General features: G+C 30.5%; 1 protein-coding gene across 1 annotated transcript; it reads left to right on the top strand.

Moving 5' to 3' along the window:
* Window positions 1-1336: 1336 nt before the first annotated feature.
* Window positions 1337-15770, top strand: LOC136977519 (uncharacterized). The gene is made up of 7 exons (XM_067273014.1): window positions 1337-1497; window positions 1899-2052; window positions 7160-7308; window positions 7385-7505; window positions 8024-8142; window positions 8274-8750; window positions 13345-15770. Exons 1-7 carry the CDS (start codon window positions 1446-1448, stop codon window positions 15537-15539), a joined length of 3267 nt encoding a protein of 1088 aa, XP_067129115.1. The 5' UTR covers window positions 1337-1445; the 3' UTR covers window positions 15540-15770.
* Window positions 15771-23990: the final 8220 nt, after the last annotated feature.

Raw genomic sequence — 23990 nt, 5'->3', positions numbered from 1 at the left:
GTTTATTGTCAAAACATGCATTACCATCTAGTAAACCAGTTAAAATTAGCAATTATGGATGCTTGAGAAAATATTGAGGTGAAACAACTGCCTGATAGTGTGTTTGATGTCATTCAAATGAAAGGAGGTCAAGCTAAATATTAAATGATATGAATTTTGCCAAAAATATGGTGTCTTTATAATTATGTTACATTTAAACTGTTTTTGAAATTAACTGCATTTTTATCTTAATTATCATCAAACATTAATGACAATAATTTTTAACACTGTTTTGTGTTTATTAATATGTATCTAAAATTTCAAAAGTATATTACAAATTGAAGTTGAGTAATTAAAACTAAATTGTCCTCATAATTCACAAGATCGAAAACGAAAGCTAACAACTGTGTCAGTTTATACTTGTCATTTTAAGCTTGTGTAGGTTACCTTTCTAAAAGATCTGCCTTTGTCCTTGTTGTCTCCTAATTCGTTTAATTTCTTTAAGAATGTAACAGTTGCTAAATTACGAAAGTCCATGTTTTTATAAGTATGTTAAAACCTTCCACTGTTTACTCACTATTGGAAGTTAAGTATACATCAAGCTGACACTAGTGCCACAAGTGAGGAGAGTTAAACAGTGCATGCCCCATTGGTGAAGAACTTAGTACAAGACAAATAGCTAGAACGCTAGGCTTCAATCATTCAAGTGTATGGCGTGTTCTTTGTGAATTGTGTCGATACCATTTACAGCGAGTACATGCGCCACGCGATTTTCCTTCACGTAATTCTGTCAATGGTGTCTGAAGTGGTGTATTAATTAATCATCGTTTTTACAGATGAAGCGTTATTACTGATACATTACGTAGTTAGACTTGAAAACGGAAATGACGTCAGTACACTTTAACGCTTAACAATTCTCTAATTTTCAGATTAAAACAAGCCTTCGATTTTTTATTCAAGTTTTCCCTCTAAAAGACTGAAATTTGGCCAAATATTTCCGAATCATTCTCTTTATATTATAATTTGAAGAAACAAGAATAAAAGAAGTTGTTTTCTTGACACCATTCGTAGTAAAAGAATAACTGGTGAAATTTTGTTTATATTTTTCAAGAATCTTACAGTTTTTGCTCTTTTATTTATCATTTAAAATTAAAATAGTAAATTGATTAAAGGATATAGGATATATGTTTATACAGTTTAGCAAAAAAATATATACGGTTTGCAATAGGATGATCAAATATTTAATTCAAAAATATTTATTTTTAAACCTAAATATCGCGATATTGCGCATGTGAATTAACATAAAACAATAACATATAAAAGTTTTGCCATTCCAGTCGAGTTATATTATATATGAAAAATTCGGAGTTATAACTTGTTTTGATTAAAAGGATATTATTACGAGATATTCTGAAATGGATAAAGTAGAATAAAATACATCCGTCAATCGTCACAACCGCAATAAAATGGAGACAACCTCAACAATTATCTTGTTAATCTTGCTGCTTTTATATTCAGGTACTATATTTATTTATTTTGGAATTAAAAGAATAAATTGTTTTTACGTAAATTTATAACTTAATATAGCTTTTATACTTATAAAAAGTTAATAATGTTAATTGCTTGATAGCGCATTTAAATAATTTAATATTTGATAATAGAACAATATAATTAGTTTATAGTGAGTCTACAACTTTAACTAAATGCAACAGATTAAAAATATTTAAGAAATTGTTTAAAATTATATAAAACAATTTAGAGGTAGAAGATAAGTAATTGTTAATTAATATTTAAAACGAAGATATTTTAAAATATTTCAAATACTAAAATAATGCGAAGAAAATATCGGTTACTTGTTAGTGTAATATTTTTCAGCTAGAATTATGAAGGAGACGGATATTTTATTTTTGTTTTAACAGTCACGTCGTTAGGAGCCTACGGCGTTAGCAAAGGTTCGTCGATCAATCTTTGCGATGAGAAAATGATTGATTCGTTTACAACTGCGTTTGATTCTTGTCTTCGCAGAGATATTCAAAGTACACAGGGAAACGAAAAGTATGATCCATTATCTGGGTAAATTTCTTTTTCTTATATTTTCTTTAATAAAAACAAATTAAACTAATAAAAAGCTTATACTATATCGCAAATTGAAGATATACAATGTAAATTATTTTCAATGTAATTAATTAGCAAAACTTGAGAGTTTTAGTAATTTTTATATAAACTTATGACTTTATGTCAAAAATTGTCACATAAAAATTTATTATCTTTTTATTTGTTTCAATAAATAAGGAGAATCCCGCAGTGGCGTAGCGAACATAAATGGCGCCCGGGGCACGACACTTTATTGGCGTCCCCCTCCCTTCTCCAGAAACACACATAGTTTGTCTTGGAGACCATTTGGGCGCCCCTCTGCGAGTGGCGCCCGGGGCATGATACACCCCTTGCACCCCCTCGCTACACCACTGGAATCCCAAAGATCCGGGGGAGCAACCTCGGGTGCATATACTTTTGGAATCAAACTGGTCCAAGATCACTTCGATCGTTCAAATCGTCTATACAAAGGAACTACTGTGATCCGATCAATCTCTATTTGCGTATACAAACGCCATCTAGGATCAACTGGATCGCGATCAAACTAATCCGAGAGGAGGGTAGGATCGTTTGGATCGGATAAAAGAGATTAAAGATGGCGGCTACCGTGGTTGAAGTTAAGCTTACAGTAAATAACGAAGAAACACGTTTAATTGTTGACAAATAAACTTATAAATGGCAAGTAAAAACATCATTATTAAAATATCCGATAAACTGAGATGAAAAAGTAAGTATTTAGAGACAATTTTGCTAAGTTGTACCTCAAGAATGTATGGCGTGCACTTTCATCTTTTCTGCAACTTTTATTTTTTAATTTTGTGAAATTTTTATTTAAATTTTATTTTGTGGAAAACAATTTTATTCACGTAGTAATACGATTTAAAAATTCGTATGAATGAGCACAAACACTTTTGTCAAATAAACGATAATTCATAACAGCGTATGTCGTTTAGTACTAACTACAGTTCTAATATCGAGAGATAAAATGGATTATTTTAATTTAATTAATTGATCCTTGTTAGTTAACATATACAGAGTTTCAAAAATATACGCATAATATTTTTAAAACTCAGTATATGTAAACTAACAAGGAGAGACTATTATTAACTAACAAACGTTTGCCGCCATCTTCGATCCTACTTGCATACTTTCCGCTATGACAGAAGCTATCTGTATCACGTGACAAGAACTGATCCGCTTTTACAGATCGATCCATACAAAACGAAAAGTATATGCACCCCAGGAAATTTTCAGGGCAGTCTGTCTCGGATACGTCGGACCCTGTCCCTTGCTACTCGGTTGCCTCTGGCTGAACCCACGATGGGCCTGGGAAAAAGATCCTCTTAGTGCCCATAGGGCTAAAAAAGCTAAAACTAATTCTTATATTATTGAGATTGCATGAAATAATCAGATAAAATATAAATTTGAATTGCTTACTTTTTAAATTACATAAATCTAATTTTAAACTTTCATATATTTAGTTTTAGTACACAATATTTGTACATAGAGCTGTAATGAAATTATTAACATTTCAATATGACGTCAAATATTTGCTGTATTTACGATTTCAAAATTCAATAGTCTATTATCACATTAGATTCAAGTATTCAAATACAGTCAATTCCGCTTAATTGGGACTAATCCATTTTGGCCCAATTAAGCGGCTGCCCCAATTAAACGAACTAATAATAAATTATAAAATATGTAATACGTAGGTAAATAAATAGGTACCTAATTATTATTTTTTACCTACTTATTTTAATGCTTTATTAACCAAAATACAGAAAATGTTTGTACTATAAATTTTCCAGACTCACCACGATAGATAACTGATTCGCATCACGCTAGTATTACCAAATACAGAATTAGTAGTGACGTACACGACCGTTCGATTCGTTACTGATCAAACGTCTTTCCTTTCCCCCTTTTTAGTTAGAACATGTTCTAAAAAGGGAGAAAGGAAAGGGTTCGTCCAAAAGTCACCTTACGGTCTTCCTTTGACTCCGAAGGGGTGGGCAATCTTTTTCTACGTAAGGGTCGCATTTTAAAACTTTTGAACTGACGCGGGCCGCATACAAGAGAAGAGAGAAAAAAATGCTGGTAAATCACAATTATTCATTCATATATAATTATAAATTAGCATAGGTATACTTAATTTAGCTTCCGGAACTGATGTAAACATAATTTATCGAAAATATTTGGTTAAATATTAATCACTGCTAGTTTTAAATTAGTTTCGATGTGTCTGTTAGTAAAATTTAAAACAAGAAACTGGCTAAGTTCTTGCGGAAGAGCTATTCACAAACATAAGTTGTAGAAAATAACGTTTGAATTTTTGCTGCATACTTCAAGTTGGGAAATTGATATATTTATTCATATTTTATGCGAGGCGGGCTGCAAAAAATATTACTGCGGGCCGCATGTGGCCCGAGGGTGGCGGGTTGTTCATCCCTGCGGCTTTGAGCATAGTTTCTTTTACTTGGAGATGGGCCACTCGGCAGAAGCGTCCACAGAATCCGCCAGCTTCGGATGCTGGTATCAACGATCGGATGGCTGCTGTTCGAATCTAGACGTAATTATGCACACAATACCTTCCAAGGAAACTCTAGCTGTCTTCCAACTCAGTGGAGAGACCTTGAAAAATTGTCCGGGGATCTTTGTCCCTTCTCTTTTAAAGGGATCGTCCAGTCCAGTCCAGAGCAGGGTCAGTAGCTCTCATTCAGGTTCATCTCAGACAAAATCCCAGTGTGATACCTTTCGCTATGGTGACCCTCTCCGGAAAAACAACGAAAGACCAGAGCGAAAGACAAAATCGCTTTGTCTTTGCCAATCGTTAGGCCTACACGACATTAGTGTATGTAGTGTCTACATATTTTCGGAAGATCCCTAAAATATATCAAAACTTGCTAAATTCCTTTTCTGCTACTGTCCCAATTAAGCGATTAAATTATGTATTAATTTATTAGTTTGGTTTCCGTTTTTTTGAGATTTGGCCCAATAAAGCGGCTGCCCCGATTAACCGGTGGCCCAATTAAACGGAATCGACTGTACTTTCTTTTCTACCAGCTAAATACTTTTATTACTAAGGTTAAGTAAACATTGTTAAAAACAATTATATTGTTTATGTAACTCAATTCGAGTAAACAAAAACATGGAAAAGTTTGACATTCTAATAAGAGAAAGATTTTTTTTATAGATAATAAAATATTTTCTCACGTAATTACAGTAAAAAATTTGAAATTCTGTGATATTGAATGATTATTTTCACACTTAATCCTAACTTACTCCGATTTGATTTTTGTTAAAATATGAGATTTGTGAATGTAATATCTAATACTAGGATTAATTCTTCATGCTACAACAAAACTAAAAAATTTCTCTGAATTTTCAAAATGAAGCAATTCATTATAATACGAGTATAACCAATTACTTTTTTCTTAGACAAAAGGTTTAAATTTTTAGATTAAACATTTAACTTTCAAAGAAATATTTGAGCTTTTAAGTTAAGATATTAGTAGCTTTAGAGTGCTGTTTTTCGTTTAAAATAAACATTGTAATAAAATTCGAATTTACATATGCTTATTATAAATTCAAATACGAACATATTTTCTTATCTAAAAGAAAGTCTTTAAAAGAGAGGATTGTATTCTAACCCTTTTTTAATTCATTTTATATGATGATAAAACAAAAGAAATTATTTTCTGTATATAATTGTATAAAATAAATGCTTCAGGATATTTATTGATATTTTAGACCCTGAATAATGTATTGGAATTTGAAAATATTTATTATAAAGAATTTAACGTTATCATCATCATAACAGTTACTTATCAAATAACTGTTTTCTGGTGAATGTTTATAACTTGATCTGTAACATTATACATGATGTGGGTGTATTACGCAGTAGGTCTTATCTTACTCAAGTGTTGAGTGTCAGCTGGTACTAATGTAAAACGAACTTCCTTGTAAGTTTGAGCTTCATTCCTAGTAGTCCTAGACTGTTGCCTAGATACGTATTTTTCAACTGCCGGTCCGCAGAAAAATATTTCATCGTATGTGACGCTGGTATTGATTGTGGATGATATTTTATTAGTAATCTAGAGTTACTGTGCGTACTTTGTTACGTACAATAACTCCAAATAAGCATAATTCATAGTCGCATATAATTACTGGTCCACGATGAGAAAAAGGTTGAAAAACACTGGCGCGTTAGTCTGTCCTTATTCTAGAAGGACAAACAAAGAAAGTCCAAATTTTGAGATTATATACACATCTCCTAACTGAATATCTCCCAATTAAAAATTTTATACTGTTTTTCTTTACATGCTGACATTTCTGCGATTTCTGTGTTTGTACATCTTTAAAGGAACACATAAAATTGATTAGAACTCTGTGTTGTCTTTAGGTCTTGTGAGAATCTCGAAGGCAACAATTATTTAGACGATTACAAAGCTTCAAATTCGAGAATAATAATTTAACAATTCGTGGAATAAGGCGTAACTTACGAAAAGGAAAGTTGGTTTTTCTATCGTTCTACAATGACCAGTTTTAGTTTCTGGCAAAGTATAAAAGTGAAAATCTAACCTTTTCTCCTTATTCTTTTACTCTCCGCAGACTACTACTTGTTTTTAATATCAAATTGAAGCAAGAAGAATATTTGAAAATATGAAGAATATTAAACGTAACTGGCAACAAATTTTAAAAATATTTGCAACGGTAGTATGAGAGGGGGTAAAAGCGTATCTTTGAAACAGATTTTGACATTGCTGAAAGTAACTTAAAATTTTTAATTTTAACATAGACTTTTAAATTTACATAATTGGAGAAAAAAGTATATACTCGTATATACAGAATATAATTATTTGTTTTATACTGAAATAACTTTATACAATTAAAATTAAGTTATAATAAATTTTCATAGTAAGTATTAAATTAATTTTAAAATATATAAATCATTTTAAATAGAATATTGGTACAAAATGAATTTTAAACTAGTTAATAGCTTTCTATTAACTATTTTAAAATTCATTTTGTACCAACGAATATATAGTTTTTTCTTCTTAATCTTTCCAATTAATAATTTTAGATTGTTAGAGGAATTCGAGAGATGTTTTCACGAATCTTATCAATTACATTGCCAATTTCGACAATGGCTACTGTATAAAAGTGCTATGAAAAGTTTCATATCTAGTATGGAGGATAAAGCTTGGAGAGTTTACAAATCTTTGACACCGGGTAATAAGTGGTAAATACACGTATACAAATTATTAAACATATTATAAAAAATTTATTTAAAAAATTATTTGTTTAGTTGGAAAATACGGAATATACAACTGTTTTCTCAGCGTTAATTTTTCAAAAATTGAATTATGTCTGTCTAATCTCTATGGTTACATTTCTCAGAACACTGTTAAAGATGCAAAATCATCAAAGTAAGTAATTTTAATGTATAATTACTGCAACGTTCGTTTTTCTTATCATAATTGTGTTTAGAAATGATAAGTAGATCTTATTGTAGTATAAATTGCTTCTTGTTTGGATAACTATGTTAATTTTCTATTGGCTATTAATATGTCTCAAAACCAAACTTATCATAACGACCACAAATGACTTTAAGCTGACTATAAAACAGTCACTTCAACAGTTTTATCATTTCATTTTTATTGACTGCAATATGCATACAATATAATATTATATTAGTTAACAGCTAAAATTCCACATCTATTAATGCCTGAACAGTTTCACAATTTTCCAATGCATCCAACAACTGAACTCACAAAATGTTTATACCAATATCCAGTTCACTAACCATTGCATAACTGACAGTCACTTTAAGTCATTCGTGGTCGTTATGATAAGTTTGGTTTTGAAGCACATTAATAGCCAATAGAAAATTAATATATTTTTTCAGTTTTTTCACGTCTAAGTGAATTTAAATCAATTTTTCTAGATACTATAGACTTGCCGATTTATGCATAACTAAATTATTCAACTCGTGTCCTGCTAATTTGAAAAATGCTTTCAAGGAGCTATTGATGTCAGTCGGAGAGATCCAAGAGATAAAAACAGGTATTTAGACAAAGACAAGGTGATAATAATTAAAAAAAGTTTTTTAAACATTTTTCATAAAATATTTATTTCAACTTAGTTCTAGTAAATATTTTAAATCTTAACAAGTAAATTTAAAAAATTGTTTTCAGGAATGACTACGACTATAATCCCTGAAAATACCGATTTTACGAATGAACTGTCGCAAGGATCTCAAACATCTACGTCAAATTATTATACAAGTACAAGGCATAAGTTTCTTCGAAGCACATTTCAGCCATATGTTACGGTCCCGACCAATACAAACTTATTTTTGAACATCCCAGCAAACATTCCATCAAAAATTGCCTTCTCTCCATACGTTACAGTTGATCCGATTCTTTCTAGACAGACTTCAACGTCTTCGAACAAACCATCTGAAAATGGCATTTTTCCCCATGTTACTTACGGCCAAACTTCAACAGAAATGTTTCGTATGAATACGATAAGAAGTACTTCAGAAATTGAGCCAAAGAAAGTTCCCGAACAGGCTTTTAATCCGTATATTACACTCCAATCGATTACTCAAATTCCTTCTTATAGAGGACCTTTTAAACCGTATTTGGATAACTCGAAGTCTAATACTGAAGGTTTGTCATTCCTGTCAATATAATATTTATTTTTATTTTGTTGTTTAAACACAAATCTTCGCTAATATTTATATTAATACATCTATATTTATGTTTAGAAATAACAAATAATTTATCTTAATAACTAATTTATTTTTTAAAAACAGCCTCGCTTCAATTTCTCATGATGCGTTTTTATTCTATTATTAATGAAGAATTTGTTTAATTAAATGAAGTTCAATGCAACATAAATTACGAGGGGAAATCGAAAAGTCTTTGCAATTTTTTTTCCTTAAAAATAATTATAATTCAAGAATTTAAAAATATACATATGAGAGAGTAGTTCTTTCTGAGTTGCCTCAGCAGTTTTTAACGCTGGTAGATAAGGGGTGTTCGAAAATGGAGGGGTTCTGTCAACTTTCACGCTGGAGGAACACGGAAGTGCGATTTATTTTTTGCGAGCATCTGGAAAGAATACAAGCAAAATTTATTCAGAAATGAGTGCTTTGTATGGAGACAATGGTGTATGGCGGTAAGTTATGAGTTGGGGTTCGAGAAATTCAGAAAGGGAAAGACGAACATCCAGGATCAGGCTGTTTTTCGTTATACGCTATACAGTCTGAATCTGCCATATTGCGATCATCACCATTTTGACCTCCTTAAAATTGAATTAGCAGGTAACTGCTTTGAAAGTGACGATAGGAAGAAAGCGGCTCGACTATAGCTGCATAAGCAACCGAATACGTTTACGAGTGTATACAAAAACTTGTTCCACAATGGGAGAAATGTTTGGCCCGTCTTGGAAACTAAATAGAAAAACAGAGTATGAATGTGTGTTGAATATAAAAATGTGTTTTGAAATTCAAAAATAACACTCAGATTTTCAAAAGAACGACGTTTGCTAAGGCATTACGATTTTCCCTCGTACTTAATTTTTATAAACATTTTTTTTAATTCAATTTTTAAATTAAATTAAAAAATCTAAACTTGAAAATCATGTTTTATGAGAGAATTGTTGTCTATCTATTTTCAGTAAGATATTAAAAAGTTCTGTAATACAGTAGACTTCTTCCACATTTGGCCTTCCAATATTTGGACTCTTCCTTACCCGGATTGATCAAAGGCAACAAAAACTTTCCAAAAATATTGTACACTATTCCGAATCTTACCTTTCCATAGAGCAATGTGTACATTTTTTAAATTTTTTTCTTTTTAAAATTAAGATTGGCTTAAAGATCGCAGAAGAGCACAACGTATCAACCACCGCTGATGTGATAATGATGAATATTGGTATGATGTAGGCTAGCAGCTTGTCAGCGAATCGAGAACAAAACAAACAACTTGAACACAATACTTTCAAAATTAATTGTAATTGTCAAAAATAAGTGTCAAAGTCAAAATAAATATCTTTTTTATACCGGTACGTACAGTAGGCATAAATGTTACAGTCTTTCGCTTCGAAATTCGAACTGCACGCGCAGAGATAAAATGCTCGAAGAGTAAACGCATTCTGTTGTGCGTCGAACTCGTTTTTCGCTCTCGCTCTGAGGGCGCGATTATGTTGATTTGAGAGAGCGAGAATAGGTGAGACGTCACATGTTCACGTTGAACCCGTCACAGAGAAGCGTGAATTGTTTCACTGTATGGAAGTAATAATCAAAATAGTTCGACTAGGATGCTACTAATAGCAACGTAAAAACTGTTGTTATTGGGATTACTTCATAATGAATACATAAAGAAAACGAAATACGATGTTTATCCTTTCGCTGTTTCCAGACAGGAGGAAGAATTTTATTATAATTTATTAATAAAATAGAACTTTTATGACTATGTATATCTATAACATGAAAAAGAAAACAAAAATCTTTGTATATATACAGTAGATCAGCGTTTCTCAACTTGGGGGTCGCGGGTGAAACCATAATTTAAACAACTGTCATTGTACAACCTTGTCTTTTTACCAACCGATTCACTGGATGTAGATGGTTCACTTCGTTTTTTTTTTTTTTTTTTTACAAATTTACCTACTTGCATTAGAAATTTAAAAAAAACAATTCAGTTTCACGGTTGATCGCACACTAAAATAAAAGCACCAGACGCACGCTTCGCACTCGAAACTTAACTGAAGTGGTGCAATCACCAGCGCCTCTTTTATAGTAGTGAATGCACGACTTGCTCAAACGCATCCATATGCATGTTCAAACATAGACTCACAGCGACTATTATAGAAGGAGATCAAATTACAAAGAGCACGTACACATCAAGTTGGAACTTTTAAATTACTCATGTATGTACTGTACGCTTGTCATACACGCTTGTTCCTACCTGTCGCTATAAACGCAGCGACATAAAATAATAGGAATAGTTGTATTACAGTTTTTACACTGTCGGTATTTTCTTAATGTATAAAATTAGTGCAATGTGATTATATAATATTTTTAAAAAAATTACATTTATAATTACAGTCAAAATTCAATTACTAATAGTAAGGCTTACTGTTATTATTCCTTTGGGTGGGGTCGCGAAATATTAATTTTATTTATATTTACTATTTGGGGTGTCGCGGAGCTAAGAAGGTTGAGAATCGCTGCATTAGATGAAAGACAGAAGCTATCTTCTACTCGTGCTACAGAGCACGCTCAGTATTCAAATTTCATTCGTGTATCTGATAAATACCGTAATCCATTCATTACTATCCATTCGTGCTAGAATGATATAGATTTTGTTTTTCGTTCCTCGGTATCTTGTTTTATCATTTCTTAATATTTAATACAGAGTGGAGTTACGTTTCTTTTCCTTCCCACACGACCATCCATGATCGACCGATAAAAAACATACGGATAATAGTGAGGTTGAGGCCGAAGTTTTCAACGCAAAAACGTGTACGTCGGACGTTCAAGCGCCGCTTTCCTGTAAGCCTAGAAGTTTGACAATGGCGTTTAGAATGTCGAGCATGATTCCACTGACTTTCCAAACGTCATTGTCAAACTTCTAGGCTTACAGGAAAGCGGTGCTTGAACGTCCGACGTACACGTTTTTGCGTTGAAAACTTCGGCCTCAACCTCGCTATTATCTTATATTGATATTTCTTGTTACTATCTTGTCACGATGTGTAGCATGACAGTAATTGGTTAATATTTTTATATTCAATTCTTCCAAAATTGTTAAATAACAGTCGAATGTTGTATTCTTTGAAATAAAAGAATTCCCGAAGTAGGTCTATAAAGTGGCCAAAAATGTTAGAGATTTAAAAGCATTTCACCGTTTATGGTGGTGTTTTAGTATTTAAACTTGAGTAATAGTGTAGATAATATCTGATACCATAAAAAGAAAATTATTCTTTGATATTTTCATCAAAAATTGTTTTAAAGATTTGTGTAATAGCCTAATCTTTTCATTCCTCCCGTTCATTTTGTTCTCTCCTAACAGTAAGATGTATGTATTTAGAATAACTTTAAACTATTTAGGTCTAATGGTATCAGAATCTTTCTTTTATTAAACTGTCAACTACATTCTTATTCAAAATATAAATTAAAAAAATCATCATGATCGGTATTTTAAACCACAAAGTTAATTATTCTCAATTCCAAATAAAAATTATCCTATCATTTTATTAATATTAATAAAATTTTAATATTTTCATTGACGTGAATATGACTTTATCATGTTTTTTTTTTTTCCTCACTGAAAGTATTTCTTTGATATTTGTATACCTAACAAATAGCATTTGAAAAATTTATCGTTTTGGGATTGATTTCCGCTGGTTTTCTTAATTTTAATTTTCAAATTTAATTACGAGTGACGCGTGGAGTTATTTTTAAAATGTCAAGAATAGTAAACTGGTGCAGCATATAAATTGTAATGTTACACTAAAATTTTTCGGTAGTACAGTTACGTGAAATCATCTGAAATCCAAGCATATTTTACTGACAACAAAAAAGTCAAAAAAGTGCGAGTAGACAAAATGATACTGTGTCAATAAAATCATTTTCATTGCCTTCTCAAACCGGTTTTCGGTTTTTGCAAACACGGTTAACCGAAAGCCGGTTTTGTTGCCAGCACTTGTTTAGACTACTAACATTACAATACAGTATATACTTATGTTGAGGCTGTTGTGCCTTATGATTATCAGCAAAACAAATTTTTTCTCGTCAAATATACCGAATAGTCTATTTTGTTTTGTTTCTTCAAAAATCACGTTACCTCACACATGAATATATTCAAATAGATATACTTAGAGTACCTAGATATCAGAGTAGCGACACACGAGTCATCGCCGCCATGTTCTGTCGACTGTCATCACGTGGTCTATGGGTTTACATTAAGAAATTACCATATTTTTAAGTTTAGTAAAGCATTTTTACGAATAAAATGCTTTATTAAAGTAAAAAAATCGTCATTTCTTAATGTAAACCCATAGACCACGTGATGACAGTCGACAGAACATGGCGGCGATGACTCATGTGTCGCTACTCTGATATCTAGGTACTCTAGATATACTTATATACTGAGTTTATAACATAATTATATACGATCGGTGATTACTGTAAGATATTTAAATGTATTTACTATATGTTTTAAATTCAATTTGCTTTTTTTTTTTTTCTTTTTCTAGCTACTTCAAAAAGTTCAGCTACAGGGACAATTACAACTCATCAAATTACTTACAGTTCTAGTGTTTTAGAGCCCAACAGTTCAAACACTTCAGGAAACGATAACCCAGAAAATTCAACTGTTCCAACAGCAACTACAAGTGCCATAAACATAACCACAAATTCATTTAATCAATCGACACACACAGATGAAAATAAAACGGAACATCCCCCATTTGTAACAGTCAACGAAACAGATATGAATACAACGAACAGTCATTTATCAGTTACCATTACAGAGAGTCACTCGGTAACTACAGAAACAACTTTAACTCAGCAGCCTTCTCAAGGAAATGTGACAATGCAGGATAAAAGTTCAACTAAATCTCAAACGAATTTACACAACGAAACACAAGTAACCAATTCAACTAATGTGACAACGGAAACATCAGAGTTTACAACAGAGAAAAGTAGCAAGGGTAAAACAGGAATTGAACCTCCTGATCAAAATGGAACAGTACCACATATTAAAATAGTTACAAAGGAGTCTACAACTGAAAAACAAATAACAGTTTCCTTAATTCCAGAAATACACAATTCTACAGAATCTAAGCAAGTAGAAAACACTACGATAGAAGTTATATCTGGAAATTCAAGCGTCGTTTTAACTCATTCTGAATCAAATAATTCCACTGAACCTACACAAGCGACAAATCCTAAAACTGAAAATTCAAATACTACTGTACACCATTCGGAATCAAATAATTCCACTGAACCCACACAAGTGACAAACACTAAAACTGAAAATTCAAATACTACTGTACACCATTCGGAATCAAATAATTCCACTGAACCCACACAAGTGACAAACACTAAAACTGAAAATTCAAATACTACTGTACACCATTCGGAATCAAATAATTCCACTGAACCCACACAAGTGACAAACACTAAAACTGAAAATTCAAATACTACTGTACACCATTCGGAATCAAATAATTCCACTGAACCCACACAAGTGACAAACACTAAAACTGAAAATTCAAGTACTACTGTACCCCATCCGGAATCAAATAATTCCACTGAACCCACACAAGTGACAAACACTAAAACTGAAAATTCAAATACTACTGTACACCATTCGGAATCAAATAATTCCACTGAACCTACACAAGTAACAAATCCTAAAACTGAAAATTCAAGTACTACTGTACCCCATCCGGAATCAAATAATTCCACTGAACCTACACAAGCAACAAATCCTAAAACTGAAAATTCAAGTACTACTGTACCCCATCCGGAATCAAATAATTCCACTGAACCCACACAAGTGACAAACACTAAAACTGAAAATTCAAATACTACTGTACACCATTCGGAATCAAATAATTCCACTGAACCTACACAAGTAACAAATCCTAAAACTGAAAATTCAAGTACTACTGTACCCCATCCGGAATCAAATAATTCCACTGAACCTACACAAGCAACAAATCCTAAAACTGAAAATTCAAGTACTACTGTACCCCATCCGGAATCAAATAATTCCACTGAACCCACACAAGTGACAAACACTAAAACTGAAAATTCAAATACTACTGTACACCATTCGGAATCAAATAATTCCACTGAACCTACACAAGTAACAAATCCTAAAACTGAAAATTCAAGTACTACTGTACTCCATCCGGAATCAAATAATTCCACTGAACCTACACAAGCAACAAATCCTAAAACTGAAAATTCAAGTACTACTGTACCCCATCCGGAATCAAATAATTCCACTGAACCCACACAAGTGACAAACACTAAAACTGAAAATTCAAATACTACTGTACACCATTCGGAATCAAATAATTCCACTGAACCTACACAAGTAACAAATCCTAAAACTGAAAATTCAAGTACTACTGTACACCATTCTGAATCAAATAATTCCACTGAATCAGGACATAATGTAAATACTGGGATAAAATCTGAAACTGGAACTTCAAATATCGTTGTAACTCATCCTGCACAAACGAATTCTACTGAATCCGTGACAAACACTGAGATAAAAAGTGAACTTGGAAATTTAAGTACCACTGTAAGTCATTCTGAATCAAATAGTTCAACTGAATCTGGAGAGGCTGCAAAACCTGAGATAAAAGCTAATTCTGGAAATGAAAATATCGTTGTAACTCATCCTGCACCAAAGAATTCTACTGAATCCGCATAAAACGGAAATCCTTGCGATGAAAAATTTCAGACTTGAAAATTAAAGAATCTATGAATCAGGGCATCCGACAAATTATAATCAAGTAGTAAAAGTAACAGAAAGACACTCGCAGAAGCTAAAAGGTCAAATACGATTTCGCTTTATTCCGATTCTGAAAATTCCAGTGTCTAATTTAAATTAAACTGTTCTTGATTTGTCTCCGTAAATCAATCAAATACAAACACAGCAAAATAGAGTATGAATATAAATTTCATATTTATAATACTGAAGTATGCGATTTACTGAAAACATTCATGCAAACTGGATAACAAGATATATAAACTGTCAAAAAATTACTTACTATTATCTTATTAAAGTAGAAAAGATAATATAAATAATAGCCTGTTTTAGTGTTTTAAATGTCAAAGAAAACATTACCGTAAATTCATCGAAATATTTTTTTTTAATTACTACTTAATAACGTAGTTTTCAATGGGTAATCTTTAACTACTGTAATTTTTTATTTTAATAAATAGCCTATTTGTTAACTAGTTGGATTTGCTTGCAGCATTTTCTGTAATAAAATACTAATCAGAAATATTTTGTATCAAAGCTAATTTTTTCATTATTTTAAACTTATAAGGAACGTCTAAATCGGTCATGAGTAACCCGCGAGTTCCTCTTCTAACTTGCTTTTGTGTGTAAAAATTATTAAGCTATTGTTCATCCGCCTGATTTTTAATAACACTTTTCCGGTTTTCTGTTGAACTGCCTTGTTTATAGATCTCCCGCAAGAAATATACTTATACAGTCAAACCTCGGTTTTCGGACTTAATTCTTTCTTAAAAGTTGTTCGAAAAACGATTTTTTATTATATTAAATATAATTGAAATCTAATTTGAATAAGAATGTCATCGATGGTTCGTGTCGTGACGTCTAATGGTTCCAGGCGATGTCGGCGCCAGTAACTTCTGAACTGGTAGTCCCGTCGTTTTGGTCGGGCTGTCGACTTTCTTTAACACAGAAAATACACTGGAATGACTGTCCGTCTCTTGCCGAATGGCTTGTTCGGCAACAGAGTTATCGTACGGCAAACGGGGCAAATATGGTATTTAAAATTATTTTCGTAAACCAAAAATGAAGCGTTCGAAACCTGAGATCTGACTGTATATGCCTATACATATGTAAATATACTAAGCATGTTCGAAAAGTGAAGATAATAATCCTTGAATTTCTACTGGCATTATATTTTTTCATAGTTCCCTACAATGCTGCGTCTGTTATGGTCTGTTAGGCTCAGACTCTAGCAGACCCGACACAGACTAAGCAGAAGTCATTTGATTTCTGTCACGTGTGTGCAGTTTGATTTAAAAGTAAGATAAAATTTGCTATCTTATTTCACTTTCAAATTATTAATTTTAAAAATATATATATATATATTTGTGTGTACATATTTCTCAGAATTTTTTCATGCGAATATAATTCTTCTAACATTTAATTCTAAATACTTCTTATAACACTGTATGCTTCTTAAATACTTTTACTCACAAATACTTTTTTCAACAGATTAAAACTTTTCGTTATTAAATCATACTAAAAATATTACTTCAAGCGACATAAAGTTGCAAACATGATTGTGCCATTATTATTATTATTTTAGATTAAATTTCAGGGTAGGAAAGAAACATAAAATACGTTATACCAGTACGTAATAAATACTAAATTTCTAAAATTAAAAATGACAATAGCTAGTATCATTTTCATGTTATGAAAAATTTTTAATAAGTACTGGTATAGTTATATTTAAATAAATTTACGAGCTTTATTGCAAACGAGTTGCTTTATTTTAAAACCCTAAATCAGTTGTATAAAGTCGTAAAGACTACAGTTATGAATCTCAGTTTAAAAAAAAATTATCATCAAATAACACATTTCCTGTTAAATGAAATATTTGTATTCGTTATAATCACATTATTGTTTCTTTACATTTGTATAGTTTATTGTTATTTTTGTCGGTAGATTAAAAAATTAATTAAAGTAAAATTTGTAAACATTTTTTGTGATTTTTAATTATTCAAATTAAATGTTTTACTCTCGATTTGGAGTTAATAAATTTCTAATTCAATTTTGACGTACCTTCCGAAAAGGGTTTCCATCACTGTTCTACACACATCAACATTGTCAAATCACAGTCCCCTCCGAATTTATCATTTGGTGTTGATCAGCAAACCCATCGAGTTCTTGATTATTCTCGATTATTAGATCTTGGTATTTTGTGATTTTTTCCAGTTTCCCCCCTTCAACTTTGCTGTCAACAGCATCGCCATGTCGATTACACACCTTTCTCTTTTAAATGATTGTTAAGTCTGGTGTAAGTACTTTGCCAGTTTATACTCGAAAATTCCATAATATTTTGAGCTTATTTTCGACTACCTGTTCAAGTAATTACGAAATAACTAAAACTTAGAAAGCAGCCTAAGATTATGGATATGAATGCTCTTTGGGAAAATTCAAGCTGTTTGGAGCAACATACGTAAATCTGTCTGCCCGAAATTAGTGAGATCAAAGTGCACACAATGTGATTAAGGCTAAAGGAGGGTATACCAATTGGTTAATGATTTGTCATTACACCTTGTTTAAAATATCTCCAAAAGTTTGACTCAGCATACTATATATTTAATAGAGATTTTCTTTATACAAGGATTTAATTTAATGTACTGTACAGTACATCTAAGAACTGTTCAAAATATTTTCTTATTTCCTTCTCTATGTATATAAATTTATTGTTATTAAATAAAAATGTATTACAAACTGACTCACTTTTGGACACTGTGTGTGTGTATATATATATATATTACACACACACACACACACACATATATATATAAACATTATTCTAGAGAATTAATGAAGATCATATTAGCAATAATACAAATTTGTTGTTTGTATTTCATGTACAGTATTACATAAATTAATATATAATGCACAATAAAAATATTAATTTATACTTTTATTATATATGTAATATCGTAATTAAACAAAAATAGAATTATTATTTTATGTCATACCATAACAATGATGATTATATTTGCATAATGACATCAAAAATTTAAATCTTGAGCTGGGAAGTCTACAGATCAAAACTATGAAGGATAAATTTATAAGTAAAAACAGGATGGTTATTGGTTTTGACATGGACAAAGACTATCCTTGTCTGTCAGATCCATATTATGTAATAATAAAGATAGTTTAGTGGTCACAAAAATTTGTATACAATATTTATAATTCTAATTGATTATTTTTTAGTAATAAAATTTTATTTTCATAGATATCCTAAAACTCATTCTAGAGTCATGTTCTCTTAATTCTCTCATATTCCTATTTTAAATAAGCGAGTAGCCTAAATGCCGAATAACGAAATAAAATTATTAATTTAGACTACTATAATTAATTCTTCGGAATTATATTAAAACACATCATATTTAATATGGATTGTTTCAAAGTGTTGATGTTTGTTATTTACTTTTTACTCAATAATTATTTTTCCAGGATCTTGTTTTTAATAACATTCCTATTAAAAATGAAAACAATGTTATCATTAAAAATGTAATAGCGGATGGGTACGATTTTTAACATCAATAACTAAGAATTGATAATTCATATTTCAAACTGAAATTTCATATATCAGCTAGAGAATTTGACGAATAACGTAAACAGTTTAAAAGTATGCAATGAAACTATTTTAGTTTCTCATTAAACATTTTAAAGTTAGTATTTGTCTTTGTTAAATAAGACTTGTTTGAAAACTTCAATTAGCATAAATATATTATGATATTTTTAAAAATAAAGTAACATTTTTATTGTTTGTCTGATATTTGTCGTAATTTGAAAGACCTAAACTTTTCGAAATTTATGTATTTTACGCACTACATTATTAACTAATTCTCAAATTCTCATCCAGAGATATTAATAGGGTCAGAAAATTATTATTATTCAAAATTCGTAAAAAAGAATTTTGATTTAACTGAAAAATTTTATGTATTTGTGGAAATGTATAAAATGTTTGAATAAAGCTAAATTTAAATTTTACATTTCATTGTGAATGAATTGATATATAACCTTAAGGTTCGAGTTACACGCAACAGTGACGTGCCGGCACAGTGCAGTAATATCGATAAATATCACACACAGCCAATCAGAGTTTCATCTACGACACGTGATCTGTATTCTGTCAATCATACAAGTGTCGTAGATGAAACTCTGATAGGCTATGTGTGATATTTATCGATGCTTACTGCACTGTGCCGGCACGTTACTATTGTGTGTAACTCAACCCTAAGTCTACGTTTAAAAAATGATTTATATTTTACAAGCGACGTTTTGTAATTATTTTAATAATTGACTATTTTTAGAATTATTTTTCTATACAAACAAGTGGTATACAATTTATCTAAATTTACTTAAAATTAAAATTTAATTTAAAATATAATAAATCAATTTTTTACAGTTGCGTTGTTTCTCGCACAATCGATCCATTTTATCAATTTAGAATATTAGACAGAGAGAGAAATAAAACATGCTTAAAATATTTTTGTTTATTGAAAAATCTATATCTTTAAATATTTTTACGCTTGACAATGGTCAAAATTGAATATATTAAGAATAATAATTATAAATAATACAAAACATCCAGTAATATAAAAATTAATTTTTGAAGTTAGAAATAACAATAGAAAATTAAATAATAGCTAATAATATAAGCTAAAAATATATTTATTTAGTGTTATAAGTCTATTTTATTTTATGCAAGAAAAAATGACAACAAAAATACCGCGTAAACAATATATATATATATATATAGTTTTAAAAGTATATGTATATACAAGTTTCAAATGACAATTCAAATATTTAGTCATTTAAATAAATTAAACTTATTTTTAAATCTATTTAATTTAATTTTTCAATTAAAAGGATGGAGATAAAAATGAAAAGGATATATAGTAGAGCATCGATTATCCGACTCAACTAGGGACTGGGGTTGGTCGGATAACTGAATAAACGGATAACCGAAAAGTATGAAAAAATACTTTAATTAGTATATTAGTATATCGCTATTAACCTACTTCGCGTTGAATTTTCATCGATGTTAAGCCTAACAAAATTTTTTAAAAATAATAATCGTTGCTATTGTATCGTTAAAAATTATTTCTTTATTTTGCACAAAATAAATACAGTACTGTACTGTATATTGAAAAATACAGTATAAAACAAATATATATATATATATTCGGGTTACATATTTTACATTAGAAAAAGAAGTCAAAAATTTTCTTTTTCTTGACCCTCGTTTTTTACCGCTAAATCTCGCACGCGTTCTAAAAACAGCAATTAGATAGCGTCCTTACATAAAATTAAGCCTTGTTTAAATACTGGCCTCCTTTTTATAGTCGAGCCAGTGTTGCCAGCTAAAAGACACAAAAATTTAACAAAAATAATATTAAAGTAGCCAAGATATAGCCAAATATTGTAACGCCACATCACTAGCGGACATTTGAATTTGCTGACTAGGACGTGGTCGGTTAACCGATGTGACGGTTGATTGGGAGTCGGATAATCAATGCTCTACTGCATTACTGTCACCAGAGGGATATATCGGCGTAATCTGCATTAAACAGCGTTAATTCTCAGTGGATAAAGGGAGCCGAGATCTAGACGGGATAAGGATGACCTAAAGATGTCGTAAGATTACCATACCAATTTTAAAGATTTTTTAACTTTATTGGTTTTTATGTGTTTTTTAAAGGAACTTCTTAAAAAGTAGGCAGTTGAGTAGCCTAAAAAGGAAGGTCCGGCTGTCTATAAAATTGTTCTGGAACATCAGTGTAAATAGTGATCGTCTAATAAATTTTGGAGCGACTTGTCTCTTGTTTATAAAAAGTATTACTATTAATTTAACAGTACCACGTTTTCCAACTGAATAGAAAAACCGCAGAAATGTATATTAGATTCAGTTGAAAAATCCAATTCTTAGAGAAAAATTAAGCAAAATTATTAATATATTTTAAGTACAGCACATTTCATATTTATGTATGTATGATGATATGAGATACACATACTTGTCGTAATACGTCCATTGAGTCTAAAATTATATCAATATAAAGAATTGAATTTTATGAAGTACAATTATAATGTTAAATTGAAATTAAATTTATAACAGTAATATATTCAAAGAATCTAAAAAAGTTAAATTATAAATAAACTTTTTTTTTCGATCATGTATTTTTTAAAACGATGCAGTCCGAATTAAAAACGTAGAGTTTAATGCTAATACTGTATATACTAATGCGGATGATCATTAAAGATTTTTATATTTAATATACTGTATATTCATGATCACGAATCTTACTTACGTGTGTTTCTGTATGATAATTGTCACTATCTAAATTAACTATATTATTAAGTTATATACATTTGTCAATTAGATTAGAATTCATTTAGTGATTAATTAAGCAGCATTAAAAAATTGAAATTTCAAAAATAAAAATAAAAAAATACAGCAATAGGTGTGAAAACTTTCTCGGCAACATTTAAAACTGCGTGTGGAACCATCTGTTGCGATATTTTAACTTTTTATATTATTAATTACAGGTATACCTCGAGTTACGTCGCTCCCGATTATACGTCGTTTGTCAGAAAAGTATATGGAAAAATAAAAATCAAGTTTAAGTCAGTTTATTCGACTTTAAATCCGTCCGCCACAAACACTGAAGTCGTAATATCACTAGAAAAGCGTTGAAAGCACATAAAATCATATTAAAATATGTACATTTACAGTAAATGTTAATATAATCATCATAAATCCTAGGGAACGAACCATGAAAACATCTGTGTTTCTGTGTTGTCGTCTTATTTAGCGGTTTTTAAGTGCTCATTATTGGCGTTTAGTTACGACGTAAGTCGAAACTACGACTTACGTCGTAGCTATACAAGTAAATTCGACTTACGTCGCCTCTCCTGGAACCAATTACCGACGTAAGACGAGGTATACCTGTATTATAAAACGGCAAAAAAGCTTAATTTTGAAGGTAAGAACGACTTTTATAAAAAAAACACAAATGGTAAATGCTAATAACGAATAAAATCGTCATTAAGTCCGACCTTACTGGAAATAGGATCCCATTATCTCCCCACCCTCTTGACTTTTAACTACCAAAATTTAAATTACTAAATTACAATCTCCTAATACAGAAACTTCGCTGAAAATTTCAGAAATTTCGAAATGTAAAATAAATAAATGCAGTAAATAAGTAAAAGGTTTATTTACCTTTCGAAAATGATAATTACGTTGAAAAAATTCGAGAAATAACAAACAGGATACGGATTCACAAATTAGTCAAACAGCAATAACAATTATGTTGAAAGTTTTCGAATAACGATAATTCAAAACTTTTTATTGTTTGCCGTAATACAGTAATAAAATGTGATAACTGATCTGATACAAAAATTTTAATATAATTATAATTTTTTTTAATTAGCCTATATCATCATATATAATCATGTAAATAATAATTTTTTTTTTAATCTCTCTAATTCTGTTCCCAAATTCCCAGAATTAGCCAATAAGAAAATTAGTCAACAAATTTTAGATTGATTTTCAATTTAAGAATAGATATTTTAAATCATTAAATATTATTAATTTTAATAGTATAAGATTTTGATATTAATGAATAAATATCAATAAAAATAAATAGCAATAATAAACATTGTAGTTCTTAAATTTATTTTTATTTTGTTTTTATTAATACTATTTGTTTACATAATTTTCACATTATCAGGCTGTTCCCAACCTGTTTTGCTTGTCGATCCCTTTCGAAAATTAGTTTGTTTTCCTTTTTATACTAATTCAAAACCAAAATAAATTAGAAATTCAAAACTTAAATTAGAAATTAGAATGAAATCAAAATTAAACTGTAATTTTCTATTAGTCTATTAGAAGTTGCAATTTGGCACAGAGTATTAGGTGCCTAAATCATGCGCCCATAAAAAAAGCAGACTTATAGGTAGTCGGGGGACCAAAAACTGAAACACAATAAAATACAAAATGGCGACACACTCTACAAACAGGCAGTAGTGCGAGATTTGCGCATGCATTGCTGGTTGGGAAGTTGGAAATGCGAACGTTGCAAAATCGAATTTTGACAAAAGAACCTTTGAAAGAAACCCCATTTACCTATCCCGTGTTATTCCTGACATATCTCTGGTCGTCACGTGCTGACTTTGACTGGTTCACCCAAGATATCTCGTTTCGGCATCGGAACATTTTTCAAAGTAGATGGCGCTAGTCGTTATAATTTTGTATTACAACTAACTTCCGAAATATAATTTGTTTTATTTTTATATTTATTAATATATATATGTTTGTGCAAAATACTAAAATAATTACGGACAATACGATAACCACGATTATTTTTT

This window comes from Centruroides vittatus, unplaced genomic scaffold (assembly GCF_030686945.1).
Source record: "Centruroides vittatus isolate TY-2023 unplaced genomic scaffold, ASM3068694v2 contig_460, whole genome shotgun sequence".
Classification (NCBI taxonomy): domain Eukaryota; kingdom Metazoa; phylum Arthropoda; class Arachnida; order Scorpiones; family Buthidae; genus Centruroides; species Centruroides vittatus.
This window is presented reverse-complemented; position numbering and strand designations above follow the sequence as displayed.

What these genes read in the sequence shown, in the direction of transcription:
- LOC136977519 (XM_067273014.1), top strand. Translation starts at nt 1,446, where the DNA reads ATGGAGACAACCTCAACAATTATCTTGTTAATCTTGCTGCTTTTATAT. An exon ending in CTTGCTGCTTTTATATTCAG is followed by an intron (nt 1,498 to 1,898) that starts GTACTATATTTA and finishes TTGTTTTAACAG; the next exon opens with TCACGTCGTTAGGAGCCTAC. An exon ending in TTACAAATCTTTGACACCGG is followed by an intron (nt 7,309 to 7,384) that starts GTAATAAGTGGT and finishes TTATTTGTTTAG; the next exon opens with TTGGAAAATACGGAATATAC.